Below are 20,862 nucleotides of genomic sequence, written 5' to 3'. Positions count from 1 at the left end.
TTTTTAGGCACCCACGGCATCTGAGCTATGGCCTCTGCTTCTGAGATAGAACCCTGTTCTCTGTCTGATCATTTTGCGGTTTCACTTACCCTGACTTTTCCACTGGTGCAGCCTATAATTAGGTCCTGGCGGCTGAGAGAAACACTCTTACACCACCGTGCAGTCGTTAATCAAATTAATCAAGTCTTAGAGAACTTACTCGCAATCAACAACACTGCAAATGTTTCTATCTCCACGTTGTAGGAAATAGGGAGTGGTCCGAGGCGAGCTAATAGCGATTTCTGTGGCAAACAATAAGGTCTGCAAGGATAAGAGAGAGCATCTGTTCCGACAGGTTCAGGAAGTGAGCAGATCCATAAGTGCACGGGTGCCCCCCCTGGGTATGGCGGCAACTAGAGGCCACCTGGACACAATTAGCTAGAATTGACCTGGACAGGGCAGAACACTCTGCTCTCCGACTTCGGCATTCTTATTATATTGGTCGGAACAGGTGTGGCTGCCTCCTGGCCAACAGACTACGGGCGCAGAGACAGGCGATCCTGGGCCCTGATGGTGTGGAACGTACTGACGACTTCGAGATCGCCACTGGCTTCCGGGACCTTTACACGTAGTTATAGGCAAAGCAGGATCTGCCTGCGGATGGGCCGGGCCTTTACCTTCAGAGTACCCGCACAGCGAAGTTAGCAGCAGAACAAGCATCTCAACTTGATCACCCGATTTGGGTCAAGGAAGTCATAGTGATCATTGCCAGACAGTCCCCTCTTAAATCGCCAGGCTCGGATGGATTTCTGGTGCTTTTCTATAAACCCTTCTGCACGACCTTGGCTCCTCTTCACACTAGAGTGTTTAATGCTATCAAGAACCCAGCTTTTCTCCCGCCTTCAATGCTAGCAGTCTCCATCATCGTTATCCCAAAGCTGGCCAAGCATAAGCGACACTGCACATCCTATCGGCCAATATGCCTTCTCAAGGTTGATCTTAAGCTTTTTACTGGCATTCGGGCGGTCCGTCTAGGCCCTCCTCCGCCAGGCTTGGTGGCCCAATCAGCTGGGCTTTGTGCGCCCCATCGCCAGTGTGGCGACAATACGAAGCAGATCATGCATCTAATTGATAAAGCTAGTGGCTCGGTCGGGACGGCATGCTATTGGCAGTGGATGCCGAAAAGGTGTTTGATCGGGTTCACTGGCCATACTTGGAGGCCACGCTAAAGCATTTTGGCCTGGGAGAACGCTTTTGTTCCTGGATTCTTAGTAACTACGGCCATCCAATCACAACCGTTTGAATGACCAGGCAGACGTCAAGCACATTTCTCATCTGTAGAGGCACTCACCAGGGGTGCCCTCTTTCACCCCTGCATTATATATGGAGCCATTGGCCCAGCATGTCCATGACAATCTGGTCATCAAGGGGATCCCTTTTGGAGGAGAAGAGCACAACATCAGTCTATATGCAGATAATGTCTTGGTGGCCCAGGAGAAACCCTCCACCTCCCTCCCAGACTTCCTGTCTGAACTGGAGGCTTTTGGACAGACAGTGGGTTTCGGATGAATGTGCATAAATCCCAGGCCCTTAATCTGTCTCTCACGCCTAACATCCGAAAGGCCCTTGCTAGTAACCACCCAATTCAATGGGTGACAACCTCCATCCCTTACCTGGGAAAACAACAGACTTCTTCAGCCCAGGCAACTGCGTCTCTCAACTACCAAACCTTGCGTCAGCAGATTAAGTTGGACCTAAACAGATGGAGGACCATATCGCCGCTCCTGGCTTGGTCGGGTGGCAGCCTTGAGGATGTTGATTATACCTAAAATAATATTCCTATATCAGGCTTTGCCTGTGGCGCCTCCTACCGGGACCATCTGGGCCGTGCAGCAAGAACTGAATTGCTTTGTAGGGGCTGATGGTTGTTCTCGCATGCGGAAAGAGTTGAGCTACAGACTCCCGCACAAGGGTGGCCTCGGCACCCTGAACCTACTTTGCTATTATCAGGCGCCCCAACTTAGATTCTTCCTTGAGTGGTCTCTAAAGGAGTCTGAAAAGCATTGGTTTTTCATGGATACGGGGGTGGTGGGGCAATATCTCTGGAAGATCCCCTTTTTAAACACATGCTAGGCCACAAATCCTCTACTTCTCCTTCATTACCAAAGCTACCCTGGCAGTGTGGGACCGGGTGGCCTAGAGTGTTGGCCTGACTTCCTTCCCTTCCCCACTGACTCCCATTGTCGGTAACCCACACTTTACTTCAGGTCTCAAAGCAATCAGCTTCCAACACTAGCACAAAGCTGGATGCAGGTCCATAGGTCACTTGTTTGACGAGGAGGGACCCATCCCCTTCGAGCAACTGTTATCGGATCATGCACTTCCAGAAGAAGAGCGTTTGCATTAGCTGCAGATTAGACACTGGGTGATACATCCATCTGTCACTACTTTTGAAAAATGGCTGGTTACCAAAACATCAGACTGATGCCTTATATTATCTCTGAACTTTACTGCCTTATGCGTCCTGCCCCAACACCGGAGAAATCAACAGGCCAGCGGCTCTGGGAATCTGAACTTTGCCACTCACTGACCCAGAAAGAATGGGCAGAAATGTATTACTGCACACAACATACAGCCTGTAACACAACCAGTATTGAGACTGCTACCAAGATCATCACGTATTAGTACCTCACTCCAGTCCGATTTCACTGAGGGAACCCCACTCGCAAACCTGAATGTTGGTGCGGCTGTGGATCTCCAGGCACACTGTTACACTTGTCGTGGGACTGTCCGAAACTCACTTCTTATTGGACTCAACAGCTGGACACTGTTGATACCCACCTTAATACCCAGCTCCCCCGCTTTCCGACCAATACTATCCTGGGGTTACCCAATTCACTCACTTTCCCGCTCAAATCCCACTGGGGACGCAGATTGGTCTAGCTCTGGGAGCAGCCTTGCAAAATATTCTGATGCACCGGGGCACGGGATAACTCCCTACCGACCAGGTATGGTTACACCGCCTTTGTTATATCCTGGGGATGGAAAGATTGACCCTCACTTTCTCTGCACAAAGTACCTCATACTTGTAGATTTGGCATCCTTTTATAGCTATACTATCCTCAGAATTTCACGAACTCACCTCCCCCAGATACCTTTGGCTCCTTTGCCTGATGGAGGCTCCGGTTGATGCCAACCATAAGGGCACTGACTAGTTAGTCGCACCAGAGATGGTGAGCTATCCTTAGGTATTACACTCTTAAGCACTGTAGGTCTAGCAGGGAAGGGAGGGGAGAGTTAGGGGATGTTTTGCCTCTTTATATTTGAACTACTGAGGATGAGCTGATGGGATGTTTTGCCTCTTCATATTGAACTACTGAGGATGAGCTGTGCGCTCACAGTACTGCTGTAATTTCATTCTTTGTTTGAAATCCAATAAAGGGATATGAACCATAAAGTGTCCCAAAATGTAATCTTGGAGGATTTTGTGGGGCCGCTAGAAATCATGAATGTGATTGATTATGTTCTGATATATGCCACCACAATCATGGAAAACCATTACTGACTAAGAGTGGTATTGAAAATGCAGCTGGAGTGTGGGCTATGCTTAATGGAAAGAAAGTATGCATTCCTCAATCTGACATTTTCGGGATGTTCAAAATGAAAGTGTGTACACAGATCCCCTGATGGTGGGAGATATTCACACACCCAATCCACCCCAGAATCTTATACCCAAGAACATCTTCTTGCAAAATGCCAAGTAAAGTAAATCACTACCCTCGCCACTTTGACAGCATCTCGGTGAGAAATAAAATAATAGAATAAAGTTGAGCAAAACTGAAGTGAAGGTTTGTAGATGAAGCAGTCATGTCATGGTGTAATTGTTGATGTTGAAATACATAGATCATCAAGTTCATAGGATTTGAAAGGGCCTAGAAATAAGAACAGGAGCAGAGCCAATTTTAACTATTTTAATTTTGTATTTTTATGATCAATCAATAAATCAATCACGTAATTTATAAATCGCGCTACTCACCCGTCAGGGTCTCAAGGTGCTAGGGGAGGGGGGGGGGGGGGAGCTACTGGTCGAATAGCCATAAATGTTTTGAGGCGTTTCCTGAAAGTCTATGATGCGTCTTCTTTCTCATGCTATGGACTGTTGGTTTCATTGGGTTAGTCCCTACTTTTTAATCTATTGCTGTAATAATACATAGAAGTTAGGTTTATACCTAACCTGGCTGATAAGCCAACTTAAGAGAGAGTAGAAGGAAGGAGGCAGAAGAGGAAAAGAAGCAATGATTCGACAGTTATTAAGGGACTCAATTTTATTCCTGTGGAAAAAGTCTAAATAAATGAGAACCCCCTTTCAGGGCCTCATGGTGGAGATGTTCATACAAGAGATATCTGACTAGAAGGATTCTCTTTCCTGGTCATGGGCTCTCTTTCAGCATGTCTTTTTATTAACAGACAAATCTTGATTTTGGCTTTCACGTTTTGAGGACTCTCCTCTACAGCGTACCCACCAGCTAAAAACTCTTCCTTCTGAATATACGTTTTCCATCAGCACTCCTTGCAAATCCAGAAGGCGGACTAAAGGAGGGCATTCCCTGGTGTATTGCTTGGTACATAGAGGGACATATGCGTTCCTTGGTCAGGTACAGACCCCATAAAATGGGCACTTCGTTTTGTGAACCGATTAAAGATTCATCTTGAACAATCAATCCTTTGTCGACTGGCCATGGGACACAAAGCCCAGCTGATCGGGGGCCACCAGGCCTGGTAGAAGAGGGCCTAGACGGACCGCCAAAATGCCAGTGAAAAGCTTCAGATCAACCTTGAGAAGGCATATTGGCCGACAGCACACATTATTTGACTCTCGCTGGTCACTGGCCCCCCATAAATGTCCAACGACTCAAACTGTACTGCTCCTGATGTGAATGCCTTTTTGAGACACAGGACTTCATTGAAAGTTGGCCACAGGATGCATAATCGTTTTTTTTTTGTCGGTTTTAAAGTTTGCTCTCATTGCATGAGGAGTGGACATATCCCTCAACAGTGAACATTGTTGTGCACTTTCCTCCAGATCCTAACGTGAATTTTTATGACCAAAATGTACGGTGACTGCAATATCATGTGCACAGAATATTTGCACACATTACTCCCAGTGATTAACCCAGAGGTTATAATCAGTTGCAAAAAAAAAACAGCTGGTGTAAGGGAAAAATAGTTTTTCACTGGGGGTGTTTTTGTATCTGTTGTAACTTCTGCAATCTCACTGAGGCTATTAGTGGGCTCCTTGTTGAAAGTGTACCCTGCTTCAGCACAGGTCCCCAGCATATGCCGAGACTTACGGTAACCACTACCCTGACTTTGCACATACTTCTCTATAGCTACCTGCCTGGTAACCAGTATTAGTGGCAAAGACTCACCCTCAGGGCCCCCAGCTGGGCTGTCTCTCTCAGTTTGCTGAGCATGGTCCGAAGTCGTGTGTTCTCCTCTTCCAAGACGTTGATTCGAATGCAGTTTGCTTGCAGCTGTCTCTCCATGTCCTCTGCAATGTTTCCTGAACCTACAATCAAACAAACTTCAATGAGCAGGGAAGTATGAATAGGAGCATAGTGGGCCTCCTTTCCTAGAGCCCACATGAGTAAAAATATGTGCTCCTTTCCGTGTCCTGACACAGTGGTGTGCTTGTCAAAGCTCATACATGATAACAAATGGCTGGCAAAGAAGAGCATAGGGGAATATGAGGGACTACATTTTTATTGCACTGTACTGATTCACATTTGAAATACTTGATTGAGTTTGTGTCTTTAAGAATAACAAAAGAGGCTCAAATAAAACACAACATAAGCCTTAACTCTCCCTACGCTCGGAGTCGTAATCTTTGTGTTTAAGCTGCCAGCACTAAACACATTCCTCAATTCATTCGCTAGATCATTCAGTTTGTATCAGGAGCTGATTTCTCAAGCGTAGTCTTACTCACAATCTTAACTAGAAATATTCCTCTCAAAGTGAACCAGAAGAGATGCAGTGGGTTAGGGCTATGGACAGGTAAGATCTCTGTAGTACAGTACCATGTGTGTCAGAAGGATGGAACAAATTACAGAAAATCTGCTGCTCTTATTGGTTGCTGTGTATGGGACCTGTTCGGCTGCCACAGTGAACCACATTTTTACATATCACATTACCCACGTTTGGGGATTGGAATTTTGTCCAAATGGCTGTGACTGTTTCCATTACAGTCCACAAAATAGGTATAATTTAATTCCCTCATTGAATTCAATGCCGCACTGAGCTGGAGTTTATTCTAATAATATGGACCAAAGTTTGACTAGTAGTGAACTGCTACTAGTCTCCTTTACTCTGTAGGTTATCTCCTTCCAAACCACTTGGATCGAAGACCCGGACAATGGAAGTGCACAGATCGATTCTACCTCCAGCTCATCCAAAAGCCAAAGTGGGAAGCATGGGTTGTGTGTGCCTCTGAAACAGAGTAGATATACCGTACTTCAAGGCGCACCTATTCCATTCCTAGTGGCCTAGTCCTTTTCAGTTCATATTTTGCAACAAATGCTTCAAGAACAAATTAGTCAAGTGGTATTTAGGGACTCTATAACACAAATACATCATAAAATAAATCTTGATTTTCTGTGCTTGTTTTATTGAGTCTGAAAAGGTATGGTAGTAACCTGCTAGAGCTGGGTTCATTTTTCAGCATTCCTTCTAATGAAATGATCCCCTTCCAGAGCTGTTCCGAATCTCAAGATGTTTGGTCCGTTTCCTCAATTGTATATACTTCATGGTCCCCCCTCCATCAAAAATACAGACTTTTTACACTGACAAAACTGACTGTTGCATACTGTCAGCTGAAAACATGACGAGCAAACGTGCATAATATTCTCTTTCCCAAGTCTCAATTTCCCTCTTTTTCAGTGTTGATGGGATTTCTTGGTTCAGTAAACAGGAGTGTGATGAGGAGAAGAAAGTGATGAGGTCATTCTTATCTCATGGTTACATTAACAACTTCAGACATTTGATATCTATATTGGATCACACAGACTAGAAGACCAGTTTTTTTAATAACCACATAATTCTCCCTTCTCTAGTATTATTCTCATCCTACCTGAATTCATTTATCTTTGCTTCTTTAGTTGACAAAATGGAACAAGTGCAGGTCAGGTACAACATACCTGGCAAACTATTAATCTTCACTCAAGCTAATCACTCATCCACAAAACTGTGCATCTTTTACAGTCCTCTGATGTGATCTAATCAGACAGCTGTGATGTTGATGCTAACATATGTCACTACCCCAATTTAAATGGTAATAACGCTTCTGTCCCATGCTTTGTCAAATAGAGAGTATGTCAGATTTAGTTAACATTTTAAGCCCAAAGGCTGCCTCGAAGGGATACAGTTAATGAATCAGCTCCAAGAAGGCCCACCATTTATATAAAAATATCATGAAATCAATCTGCACAAGGAATGTGCTTGATCTTGGTATTACCACAACTGTTCCACATAATTGTAAAGTCAATGAGACTAACCTTCCGCACAGCAAGTATGACAGAGTGGGCGGCGTGGCCAAGATGGCGGACGCATTGGATGACTTGTAGCGAACTCTGCATCCGGCCCATGGGAAATCCTGCATAACTCTGGTGCATCCAGCGCTGTCTCTGCTAGAATACTTGTCGGAGCCCCTCCTGTGATGCCTGACTGCAGTCTGCCTCGTTTCCAGGCCACTGACCATGAAGATTGAGACCGAGCAACACCAAGGGCCCAACGGAATTGGTGCGCGGCCTAGACCCCGGGACAAACAGAACATACAGTGTGTCTGCCTGCTAGGAGATGGGAGGATCAGGGGCCTGACAGCGAGTTAAGGTGTCTAGGGAAAACGAGGCTGCCTTCTCCCAGACGTCGCCAAGGAGTCTCCACTGTGGGAGCTCCTTTGAACCTGCTGGTCGTCCCGAGCGTTTCCCGGACTGGAGCACGCGTCGACTTGCGTGGCAGGCCTTGGCTGGCCGCCCTCAATTACTCCGGCATCCTCGCCTAGGTACGAGCTGTACTGCTGTGAATTTGGCCCTTACTCCCCCAGAGACTGAAACAGGGGTCGCCTATCACAGGTCCCTCTGCAGCAGGACTTGGTGAAGGGGAGGAGGAGGTTTGCCTGCTCAGCGATGGCGGGGCCTGTGTCTGGCCTCCTGAACTTGCCTGTTTAATTATTGGCCCACAAATCAGGTGATGGGGGAAGAACAGACCACGCTCCGCCTTGTCCAACATCATGGATCGGCAATAAGGAGACATGAAGCGCTATCATCCCAGTGCCTACTCCCTGTAATCACACAGTGCTAAGAGAAGCCCCCCTCCAGTCTAGAACTATGTTCACCTAACGTAGACCTCAGTAACTGAGGATCCTGACCATCCCATTTCCTAACCACACTGTTGTCAAAAGGCAATCACCCCACAAACAGCACCTGGGCTACTGGGTGGGACTGCAAGTGAGGCCTGATGCGCAGCGACGTCACCGCCATTGATGCATGGGCACACACCTCGCTGAGAGAAAGCACTGACCGCCCACTAGATGTTGCTGGCCTCCTTAAAGAATGAGACCTGTGACTCCCCCGCCTGGTGCCATGACAAACTCACACAGGCCCATTGGAGATGCATGAGTTTTGCGGCCTGTCTGAGGCATTGCCGCTCTCACTTGTGCGCCACTACTAGGAAGTGTCTATCACACAAAACCATTTCTCATCTCTCGAGACTGCGCCAGATGTTAACAGGTGACACCTGAACAATTCCGAGCAGTCCAGGTCCTTGTTGAGCAGACGAGCCACACTGTCACACACAGAAGGAAGGATACCAGCTTTTGCCTGTGCTTCACTGATTTCCTACTCGAGCAGACTTGGGTGAGCTACTGTCCTGTTGTCCTATTTCAGCTCCCCTTGAAGCCTAGGGCTCTTCCCTCACATTATCTACGCTCTTGAAGGGGGTGGGGGGGAAATCACAGTTACCGTCCATCTGGCAGTGCACCTGGGAGTCATATCAACAGAATAATCAATAAGGTGAAAACAAAAACCAACAAACTACTCCCACAGAACAGTGGTGACTCATCTCTCTCACCCCTCATGTCACCTGACCACCCCCTTGACAAACTGCAACATTTGGAGGCCACCCTACGCACTCATTCTACAAAGTCCTAAAAGCCATCTCGGACGCTAAAACCTTGCTGGAAGCCCGGATAGATGCAGTGTCCCTAGAAGTGACCTTACTGAGGACAAACTACCGCAAGTTGTCAGAAAGAGTTGATGAAACAGTCTGCTGTGGCTGGAATGAAACCCAGAGTGAAAGAACTGCAGGAGCCGTTACAAAAAATGGAAGCTGAAGTATCTAATCTACACTGCAACGCAGAGTGGCACTCCCGGCGCAATAACAGTCACCTACTAGGGTTTCCCAAACAATCCGAAGGCCCCAGTGTTGAGTTGTTTCTTTATGAATGGCTGATGAAAACTGTGTTTTTTTGTATAGGAATAGTGCACCATACCTGGCAGACAGCCACCCCCCCGACCCCTGACCCCCCACGGGAGCCCAGCCACGTCCCATTATAGCGCGCCTGCTAAATTACCGGGACCAGGACCTATTGCTTCAGGGCTTCCACACTGAGGGTCCCTGGCACTTGGAGAATGCCCTCATCACAGCATATCCTGATTTCACAATGGAGGTACACTCAAGTCGGAGCTCCTATCAGAAAATTAAGCAGCGCCTACATGAACTGAACTTTAAATATGCGTTTCTTTTTCCTGCAAAATATAGTGTTATTGACCTTGATAAGGCCCTTGTGTTCTTGTTGCCTGGACTTGGTTGCATGCTAAAGGATCCACACAAGCCCCAACAGAGGAAACAAGCATTAGCAACTGGTTGGTGCCCAACTCCTGGTGGGGCAAACATCGAACCATCACCTGGAAGCCACTCCATGACCTAGAGGTGGCGGAACAAGCACACGCCGTATCCGAAGCCTCCTAGCATAGCATGTATTCCCCCACACTACTGCGTGCAGTTAGCCCACCAACTTCTGACTCGGACACTGGGGACTTGACGCCATCACTGGCAGACCTCCTCGAAGGCCCACAGGTCACACCAAGGTCTGCAGAGGATTTATGAAACAGCCAATGATGGACTGAAAAGAGGCATTCCTGTTGGCCACGTGCATTGGTGAATCTGATCATTTTACTGGTAAACTGAGACGTTTAATCATACTGGGGAGAGATTGATGTGTTTTTGAGCCTTACCATGAGACACCCAGCCGTCAAATTCGTGCAGAGTAAGACTTCTGCAAAGGCATGTTTTGCCATATGTACAATGCTGTTATTCGGATGACTTGATGTGGGGGGTAACTGACTGGGGACTCACAGGGTACCTGTTCTAGGGAAACGGCTTGAAGATTGTCACACCACAGACATTGGGGTGACTTTTGAGATGGCAAGGAAGATGATCCTGCAGGATTGAACTCTTAGGTAAACCATGTCAGCAGGAGGACCTGGGTGTCCTATTATTTGTCACTGGTCTGACCTGTAGCTATATTACACATTGACACCTTCCATTGTGTATACTTACACTTGGCCTGCTCCCAACAAACAGTTCCACATGGATAGGATTATACTGCAGACATTTGCTATATGCCAGTTGAACTGTTCGAGGGGTTGTGGCACGGAGCCGGAAAGCGCTCAGCCCAGGGATAGGGGAGTTGTTTTTTGTGAGAAAACAGGGCTGATTGCAGAGGCCCCATAACTTTTTGCCCCCATTTTCCTCTTTTTGCTGGTGTTTTCCTGACTTTGATGGTGCCCTGGGTACTGCTAACCAGTCCCAGGGCCTGTGCTCTGTGTAAAATGGATATGCAAATTAGGCTAATTATAATTGGCTAAGTTAACCTACCTATAAGTCCCTAGTATATGGTAGGGCATGTAGGTTTAGGGACCACAGCATAGGTGGTGCACACCTAGGTGCATTGCTGAGGTGCCCAGTGTCATTTTAAAAGCAAGCCTGCCTTGCTGGCTGCTTTTAAATTAAAGTTATATGCAAATTCGACTTTGGAATTAAAGGTACTTCCAAAGTCTTAAACTACCTTATTTTTACATATAAGTCACCCCTAAGGTGTGCCCTATGTGCCCCTAGGGCTGGGTGCCATGTAACTATAAGCAGGGACTTTATAAAAATAGATTTATAAGCCCTGGTGAGGTAAAAACAGCCAAATTCGTTTTTCCCTCATTGAAGTAAATGGCCTTCATAGGCTAGAATGGGCAGACTTTATTTTAAATTTTAAAGTCTCCTTAAATGTTGCATACCAAGAATTTGGTATCAAATTAATTGTTGTAATAAATCCTACAACTTCCAGTTGTTGGATTTATTATAACTAGTTCAGGTAAAAAGTTTAGACTTTACCTAAAACGTTGCCAATTTCAGCTCTGCATTGTTTTTGCTGCTGTGCTCTGATTAGCCAGCCTGCAGCAGCTTCTGTCAGGCTGCCTTGATGAGGTGTGAAGTGGCCAGGCTTCACACAAAGGAATGTGCTTGGGGGAGAGAATCTCCCCTCAGCAGATGGTGAGGCAGGAAGGGGGAGGGCTGCCAAACTGGTCTTCAAAGGCAGAGAAGAACATTTGCAGCACCCAGCAACACCCCCACATCCTGCAACCCCAGACAATTAGGTGCCCCCTTGATTAGATTAGGAGAGGGCAGGAGAGGGGTGTGTTTATGATTTTTAGCCACACCAGTGGGTGGGCTCAGCCAGATGTAACCTCCAAAAATCAGATTCATCCATGTTGGATTTTTAGAGACTGTTGCCTTCTGGGATGGATTTTTGCCACACTTCCCAGGAAGTGGTCATCACAGGGGGACGACCCTGTCCCTGATTGGAGAACCAGGGCCCCCCTGCTTTTCACCCAGGAGCAAGGATAAAACTGGCTGACCTGCACCCACGCCTCAGATCCCCTCCAGAATTCAACAAGAAAGGAACTAAAGAAGAAGAAGGACTGCCCTGCTGGACCCCTGGCCTGCACCTGGAACCTGCACTCAGAAGGACTGCACCAGCTGCACACTTGGGCTTCACCACAAGAAGGACTTTGCCTGGCTTCAACTGGTTCAAGGAGGGACTCCCTGTTTGCTACAGGTGAAAAATTGCTAACCAGAGTCCCCTGCACCAACTCCTGAAGAAAGCGACCAGCTGACCACTGTCCAGTGGCCAAAAAGGAGTTTGCGCCAGGTGCATTCTGGGAGTTGAAGTCCGCACCCCTCAAGGACCATCACAGAACTTCTGGACCCTTGGGGTGAGCTGTGGACCCCAAAAGAACCTTAAAAGAACATCTGGGTGAAGCCCCAGAAGTTTGGAAAAGATTTGAGAATTTTTGGAAAAAAGCTCCAGAGAGGGACCGACCCGCCGCGGAAATTCTAGCCGGCTTGCCTCAACCGCGACCCGGCCTGACTTCGTGGTTCGTCCCGGTAAAGAAAAACATCCAAAAAAGAGACTAAGTCCGAACGTAAAAAGTTGACCGGGGCCTCCCAGCCATCGTATCCGAGAAGGGCTCCATGGACGTCGGATCAAGATCCAGGTTTACCCCGGTCGAAGGATTTTCATCTCGAAAAAACGACTAAGTCCGAAGGTAAAAGTCTCCACCGAGGAAACCCACATCGCGTATCCGGACAAGGGCTCCAGGAGGTCGGATTCAACTGGGAGGTTCGTCCCGGTGAAGAAAAACTTCAAAATAAAGACTAAGGGCCTGATTCTAACTTTGGAGGACGGTGTTAAACCGTCCCAAAAGTGGCGGATATACCACCTACCGTATTACGAGTCCATTATATCCTATGGAACTCGTAATACGGTAGGTGGTATATCCGCCACTTTTGGGACGGTTTAACACCGTCCTCCAAAGTTAGAATCAGGCCCTAAGTCAGAAGGTAACTTTTTAACCGAGGCCTCCCGCGACCTGTAGCCGAGCAGGGCTCCATCGCGGTCGGCCTGAAAGTTTGACTTTGCCCCGGTCGAGGTGCAACCAGATGACCCGATTGGCGCTTTTTGTTTCTAAGCGCTAGAAAAGTAATAATTCTTTAAAAATTCATATCTCCGGTTCCCCTGAACCGATTTTAATCGTTTTTGTGTCATTTTAAAGATAAAAATATAAACTATTTTTATAAATTGGTTTTGGATTTTTAAACTGTTTCCTGTGTTTTATTTAAATACTGTTTTGTGATATTTGAATGCTTTACACTTTGTCTCCTAAGTTAAGCCTTGACGCTCATTGCCAAGCTACCAAGGGTTGAGCTGGGATTAATTTACTGAGACCTAACTGTACCTATGTGGAGGTTGGTGGCTTGTTGCTAGGTGTAGGTACCTACCTGCCCTACCAATAACCCATTTTCCAACATTTTTCACAACTGTTTAACTGTTCTTTTCAATCTGGCTGGTAGGTTGGGTGGGTGGGAGAAGGGAGGGCTGGTGGAGTTTCAAGGGGTTGGTGGGGACAGTCAGAGACCTGTGATTCACAGTTGGTACTCATGGCCACTACATTTAATGCTCTAACTTGGAATATACGTGACATGGCAACCCCTGCCAGGAGACACAAGATATATGCATATCTGTAACGCAGACATGTGAACATGGTTTGTCTCCAGGAGACTTACCTCACCTTACCATAGGTGAGTTTGACAAATTAAAAAGATGTTGGGGCAGGAAGATATATGCTACTGGCTATTGAGCTTATGCCCAGATGGGTTCTTATTTGGGTTACTCAAGAGGTGCCTTTTGTTAAATCTAGAGTGCTAGTTGATAAGGAAGGCAGTTAGGTTACCCCAGATGAGCGCCCCTTCTCCATGGTATCTCTTTACGCACCCAATACTGCCCAAAGCCTGTTCTTGGACACCCTCTTCCCGACCATGTTGCTTGACCATCAGGCCCCTGGGTTATGTAGAGGGTTGATTTCAATTGCATACTTGACACTAATGTCAACCGATTGGTTCCCCCACTTCCTGGCACGCTGGGTGTGCAGGTGACAAGGCACTTCCAGCAGTGGTCCAGGTTGTCCATTTTGCATGATATCTGGTGCCCGGGCCACCCTGCAGAGGCAGAATATTCTTATGATGCTCCGGGCCATCAGGTGCACATGCGATTAAACTACTTCTTTTGTAATACAGACTGCTGGCCCCTCATAAGTGGTTTTGACTATCTGGGCAGGACCCTTTCAGGCCACAGCCCGCTTCGGGTTACGTTCCAATAAGGAGAGGGGGTGGTGGGAAGACAAGTGCTCCTATCCCAACATGGTGGCTCTGCACAGAAGCTCTAAGGAGACACGGCCATTCATATCTCCAGGTATTTTGAGGAAAACACGGGGTCAGTGGGTTCCCATGGGCTTGAATGGGATGCCATGAAGGCTGTATGAGGGGGCACTGTATCACCACGACTTGTGGAGCCAAGGTAGCTCTTACTTGTAATGTGCTAGCACTAGAGACACACGCTTGCGGACCACAGACATTGAGGCGGTGATGCTGTCTGAAGCACACCCTTGTCTGGACTTGCATTGCCAATACCGAGAGAAGGTGAAGCGGCGTTGCTGCTTTGGACTATAAGTCCTTTTAGCTCGTCAACATGCGGATGGTGACAAGCTGGCCTGATTGTTCTAATTGAGGACGCTAGTAGGTGCCGTACACAATAAGGAGGGGCGCATGAGAAATACTGAGACATCAATGACGTGTTCGCCCAATACTCCGAGCATTTATACTCTTCTCCTCTGGAGCCCCCCGGCACAAATTCAGAATTACTTGTGACCGACAGCGCTCCCCTGCCTGTCACCACTACAGCTATTGAACCTGGAGCAACCCCTTTAGATAGAGGGGGTTAATCTGGCCATCTGCCAGATGGTAAGCAGCAAGACCCCAGGTACCAATGGGTTCCCTGTGGAATATTATACCGCTTTTTGAGGCACCTTTGCCTCACTGCTGCTTGTGGTCTACCGAGAGGCACATCAACAGTGAGTTTTAACAAGCTTTCTGCGTGAGCCACTCACGGTGGTGCTCCTGAAACAAGGAATAGATCCCCTACAGGTGAGCTCATACCGACCATTGCCAATGTTGAACATTGATTATAAAATCTTAAGATTCTTGCGACCAGGTTGCTCCCAACACTTAACTCCCTGGTTCACTGAGATCAATGGGAATTTGTGCTCTACAGGGCGACGCATTATAACATCCAGCACCTCTGCCATGTAATGATTGCGATGACCGGGGGGCTGTCCCACTGGTGGCGGTCTCCCTGGATTTTGAGAAAGCGTTTGACATGCTGAGCTGGTCCTACTTACTGCAAGTTCTTGAGGTGTTTGGGATAGATCAACATTTTTTTGCCTGGGTCAAACTACTCTACACCACCCCACAGGCAAGGGTCTATACTGGCCACTAGATCCTGCATTCATTCCCCATCTGTAGAGGGACCCGCCAGTGGTGCTCTTTATCCTCAGTAATTTTCAATGGCTATGGAGCCAATGGCAGCCCTGCCCCGTGTCAGGGGTCCTGACTGGGGCAACAGAGTTGGACCAGATTGGCATACCGTGTCCCTGTATGCTGATGATGTACTTGTATATCTACAAGATCATTCCACCATGCTACCAGCACTCTACGCACTACTAGACCACTTCAGGGAGCTTTCTGGTCTCAAGGTCAACTGGGGTAAACCCTGCATCTTCCCAGTTAAAGTTCACCTAATTCGATTTCATGCTCCAAACTTACCTTACATCACATTCCCTACACAAGATGTTCCAGGGGCATCCCCAGCGTGCCCCAGATGTGGACATGCATATGCAACATTTCTTCATATGGTGTGGGAATGCCCGCCATTAATTCACACTTGTACCCAGGTGCAGGAACGCGTATCAGCGATAATTGATGTCCAACTGCCACTAGACCCTCTCCTCTGTGGATCACGAAATTAACCAAGCGCACCAAGCACTACCTGAGGCTGGTCGACGTGGCGTTGGTTCTTTTTAAGAGACTAATCACCATGGCCTGGAAAGCACCTCAGCTGCCCATGCTTGAGAGCTGGCTTCGGATGACTCACAATTGGCCCTGGAGGAAGCAGACGCCATGATGCATGATTGTAAAGTACAGGGTGTGGTGCTGTAACTACAATATGGGATATGTATGTCCTTAAATTGTTTGATAAAATGAAACCACCCCCTCCTGATAGCAATGCCATTTGCGGCAAGATGGGCGACTGATTAGTATGAGACTCTGAGCGACTTGCATGCTGTCATGCCTTCGACACCTTCCACAGTGGGACACTTAAATAGGGGCCTTGACCCCTCAATCACTGAAACCAGAGTGTATGCCGCCTCTCCCTTTCACTTCTTATCCTTGGTGGATCACTGTTAGACTGTGATCTATGCATTTATAGTTGCCCTCGACTACCCGCATCCATATAACCCGGGAAGCTGCCAATCGCACGCCAGCAAGTAGTTTCAAAAGTTACTGTTTTGTTCGGTTCTGGTTGGTGACACACACATCGGCTAATATTGTTAAAGAGACAGGGTGTAGTAATTTGCTGTATACAGTCAAACTAATGTTGTTACTCTTGCTCTTTCTTGCTACCAACTAAAAGTTATTGTAAGACTTGCATCCCAAACATGGTTAATGTCGAAAGGGATGTGGAATGTCAGTTTACTCACCTCCAGCAAATGTGGACTGTTGTATCTTGATAAATTTATGGTGAATGCAATAAATGGCAATAAAGAAATTTAAAAACAAAAAATACAGAGTGGCAGAGTAGGCATTTCTGCTCACTCCCAGTCACGGCTGTGACAATAAAGGGTGCGGCGAGCGGTGGGGAGTTATTTTAATAATTAAAAAATACATTTTTGAAAAACTTATCTGCGCACCACACCGCCACTCTTCCGTCCCCTTAGCAGGCAGAGGCTCCCAGCCTGCCCTGCAGTCAATCCTGATGATGCTCAGAGCAGCATTAGGAATGGGCTGAGTGCCCAGCCAGGGCGCTCCCAGGCAAACTATGAGCCTTTGCCTTTTTTCTCCAGCCGAGTAACACAGTGCCCAACTGGAGAGAGCACAGTGCGCATGTGTGTTTGCCCCGCCCGAGACAGCCAGTCAAACACACATGCGCACTGCACTCCCCTCGTCCCCAACATCCCCCATGGCCCGCCCCTTTAACAACAAAAGGATAATAAACAATGTTTATTAACCTTTCGTTGTTAAAGATTTGGAGATGCTGCTGCTGGCGGGGGCGTCGCTCTTCCACCATAGCGGAGGAGCCGCCGCTGCTCACTCCTGCTACCCCGTTCTATTAGAATCTTTTGAATCCGCCCAGAATGCAATTTCTAAGCTGTTTTCTGTAAATTAAACATGGAAGTTCAACACTTTATTCTGTTATATAATTGTCCTCTACACCTCTTTTTGACCACTCTCTGTAAATTAACTGAATATATTGGTTCCTAATTAATTGAAAGGAAAATGTACTCATGATCTGTGGTTAAGGTCACCTACAGTGCAGCAGTGCAGTTTAAATTAAACATGTATGTTTTTAACCTGCGCTTGATGAATACAACCCCAACTGATATAGCAGGTCACCTCTTGGATACTATTTTCTCCACAGGTAATTCCTTAAAAGGAGGCGTTCTATTAGAACTTGCCTCTAGTGAACAATCTGCTATCTCTTTCAAACTCTAAATCGGAACACCTACCAGAGTCAAGTATCAAAAGAGTTTAATCTTAATTGTAACTAGCCGGTGAAGGAAAAAGAAAATAGTCTTGTGAGCAGTCTGAATAGCAGTTTAATCAAGTTATGAAGCCCCACAATTTGCCAAACTAAGTTCAGCCAATAACTTCTTGCTGACATAATTTCTAGGTTACTTTGGAATTCAATGAACAAAATTGCCAATATGAATGGAAATAGTGGAAAACGTGGAAATCTCTCTTAAATATGAATATCTAAATGAATGTAAAATGTCTAAAAAGCTGTGCTTTCAAATGATTTACTAATTCAGGCATCTTGAGGATAGATGTTTTAGAATTACTAAAATGTTGCAAAACCCTTCAGACATTACATATCCCCATCAGAAGAATGAAGTAACGACCATCCCTCTTTTATCAAGGGTCAAATTAGAAAAATCAGAAGAGAAACTGAGCAGCACACTATCAACACACCCAATCTCCCAGTGTTAGATAAACGAAAAGTGTCCCTAGATCAGTTTATCTTCACGATTCCAAATCCTCTTAAAGACACTGCAAAAAAGATCAGTTTATCTTAAAGATCCCAAATCCTCTTAAAGACACTGTAAATAACACACTCTCTTCCAGCTTCCCCCATTCTATCACTTGTACTGCTAACCGAATGAAAACTTGCGTCAGCTGTTTAACAGAGGACTTTTTAATTGTTCACTTTCAATACTGCAAAACATTTATTAAAAAAGCCATCTCTAAACTCAGAACATAATAACAACTGTAGACCTACATCCCTTCTCCCCTGATTAAGGAAAATTTGAAACAAACTTGTCTTCAATGAACTCTGTGGCTACTTTGAAACCAACAACATTCTGGATACCTATCAGATTGGCTTCCACCCTAGTACATCGAGAAAACTAGTTGTGGTTTCACTGCTGGATGATTTCAAGAAGACTTTTCAATAAAAGTGGTAATGGGATTATATAGTGCTACACGATCTCTCTGCAGCCTTCAGTACTGTTAACCATTGCGCTCTAATCATTACTGGTTTATCGGATACGAGTGGTGCAAGATCAGCTTTAAAATTGCTATCATACTTTCTCTCATACCAGCAACAAACTGTGACTTTGCCTCCTCATCAATGCAAATCAAAGATACTCTGCTTTGAAGTACCCAAAGACTCCATAATGTCTCCTTATTTATTTAATATCTACATACATAATTTTGGCAAACACCTTCATGTAATTGGAACCTGCTTCTGTATGTATGTGGATGATACACAACTAATTTTTGGATTGGCAAATAAAATGCCACAATCCAACTCTGCTCATGCTTCAGTAGCAGATTGTTTTGCAGTTATGAAATGGTGGATGGAAAAAAATGTAAAACTAAATCTGCCTAAAACCAAAGTCATTCTAGTACCATCTGAGCCATTCAAGTTACTTTCCTTTGATTATCCATCAGTCATGGGACAAAAGCTACTCATTAACGTCAATTCATTACTTAACCACTCACATCAATGCTGACCTTTCACTAAAAACCCTTAAAGTTAAATTAGCCACAGCAAGTTTTTGTTAACCAGAAACAATGAGGGATTCTGCAGATTGGTTCACATGCTTCAGAGGAGTAGAACATGTTGATGTTTTGTGTACTTCCAGTGAGGAAGGAGCAGATCCATTCAAGGGTGTTTCCCTGGATGCCTGCTTCATGGAGGCATCTAATTAGAATGGAGTGGGAGATGGTGTGGAATGCTGCTGATAGGTGTAGGAGGATGAGAGCTGCGGTTTCCCCTGTGCCAAGGATATTCTGTGTGTCATCCGTTGTTGCTATGCGGCCGGTTTCCATGCAAACCTAATTTATGAGAGTGTATATTTTCTAAGAAATACAATATACTGAATAAGTTTCAGTTTAGGATTTATAGTGACCGTCTTTACGCATGCAGAAGCTTTGTTCCACTATGCATCTGACAATTCTTTGTCCATCTCAGAATCACACCAGCTTTTCTGTCTAAGTTAGCTTTATATATTCAAAAGGTTCCGTAGATGAATAAGGTATAACAGCCACATCCCTTAAAATGCAAAATGGCTTGAAAATACCTAATTGCCTTTGGCATGTTATGAAATATCTGCCTAGTTGCCTTAATGTGTCTATCAACAACAGGACTCTCCTCCAGATACTTCATAGTATGCTTACATTTTTTCCAAATGCTAGGAATTTGGTTCTTACAAATGATACAGTCATTAAAGCACTTCCGGATCCAAGCATTAATACTATATAATTCTCTCCCAGCCAGGGAGCAGCATCCCCTTGACGCACTACAATTTATTCCAAACAGGATTGATATTTACATTAATCCAAGGTTTCAATTTACAAATCAGATTGGTAATGCCAATTCTTATTCAATGAATCAAAGATTGCAAACTTAAGCTCATGAAGCTGAAACAAGTGCAATCTAGTGCTTTTATTCCTAGCGTGACTTTCAATTCCATTCCACTGACGGAGGCTGACTACTCGGTTTGGCCGGACGCTTTAGGAATATATATCCCCTGAGGAAGGTCGCAGCTTGAAATGCATTGGGATGCAAGATATAATATCCATGGAATGCAAACCTTGGATTGACCTGAATACCAATGCGTCGAGGGGGAAGCTGTTTCTGGGCTGGGAGAGCGCTATTGTTTTCACTGATTCACGCTGATGATCAGGAGGTGAAATCCTCCCACACACAATAAGATTAATCAATAACCGACTACCCTTTGGAATACAGAGGAGCGCCTTGTCACATTTCTTTTTCTTCTTTTTTTTCGTCTTGGTTTTCTTTTTCTTTTTTTTTTACTATATAAGTTCCCAGAACTTATTGTTTGCATGGGAGCAGGGAATATTTAGTTAGCAAGCTGGGCGATATAGCTTTCTCGTGCTTTTACTCTAAAGACTAGATCCCAAGCTGCAGTTATGCAATTTATGCTTGATCTCTTTTGTTTATGGTTGTACATGCTCTATAAGAAACACTTTTGCCGCAGGATTTGTTTCATCATAACCTTTCATACAAGTGGGTCATTGAACAGATAACTGCCTATTTTCCAGATTAGTGGGAGTTTACTTCTGGGTCCCAAGGCAAAGCCTTCGATCTCCTAAGCTGCTTTCTGAAAAGTGAATGTGATCAGATATACATCTCTTCCC

At 45.8% G+C, this 20,862-nt stretch overlaps 1 protein-coding gene across 5 annotated transcripts in view; it reads right to left on the bottom strand.

Annotated features, from left to right (window-relative positions):
- CCDC157 (coiled-coil domain containing 157) overlaps window positions 1-20,862 on the bottom strand; it is a 140,413-nt gene that overhangs the window by 14,320 nt on the left and 105,231 nt on the right. For all 5 annotated transcript variants that reach the window (XM_069214624.1, XM_069214623.1, XM_069214625.1 and 2 more), the window contains one exon: window positions 5,409-5,548. In XM_069214624.1, the coding sequence (XP_069070725.1) occupies window positions 5,409-5,548 (140 nt within the window). The remainder of the gene's footprint in view (window positions 1-5,408; window positions 5,549-20,862) is intronic.

Source organism: Pleurodeles waltl, chromosome 11 (assembly GCF_031143425.1).
Source record: "Pleurodeles waltl isolate 20211129_DDA chromosome 11, aPleWal1.hap1.20221129, whole genome shotgun sequence".
Taxonomy (NCBI): domain Eukaryota; kingdom Metazoa; phylum Chordata; class Amphibia; order Caudata; family Salamandridae; genus Pleurodeles; species Pleurodeles waltl.
Note: the sequence above shows the minus strand (reverse complement) of the source record. Positions and strands in the feature narration are given on the sequence as shown.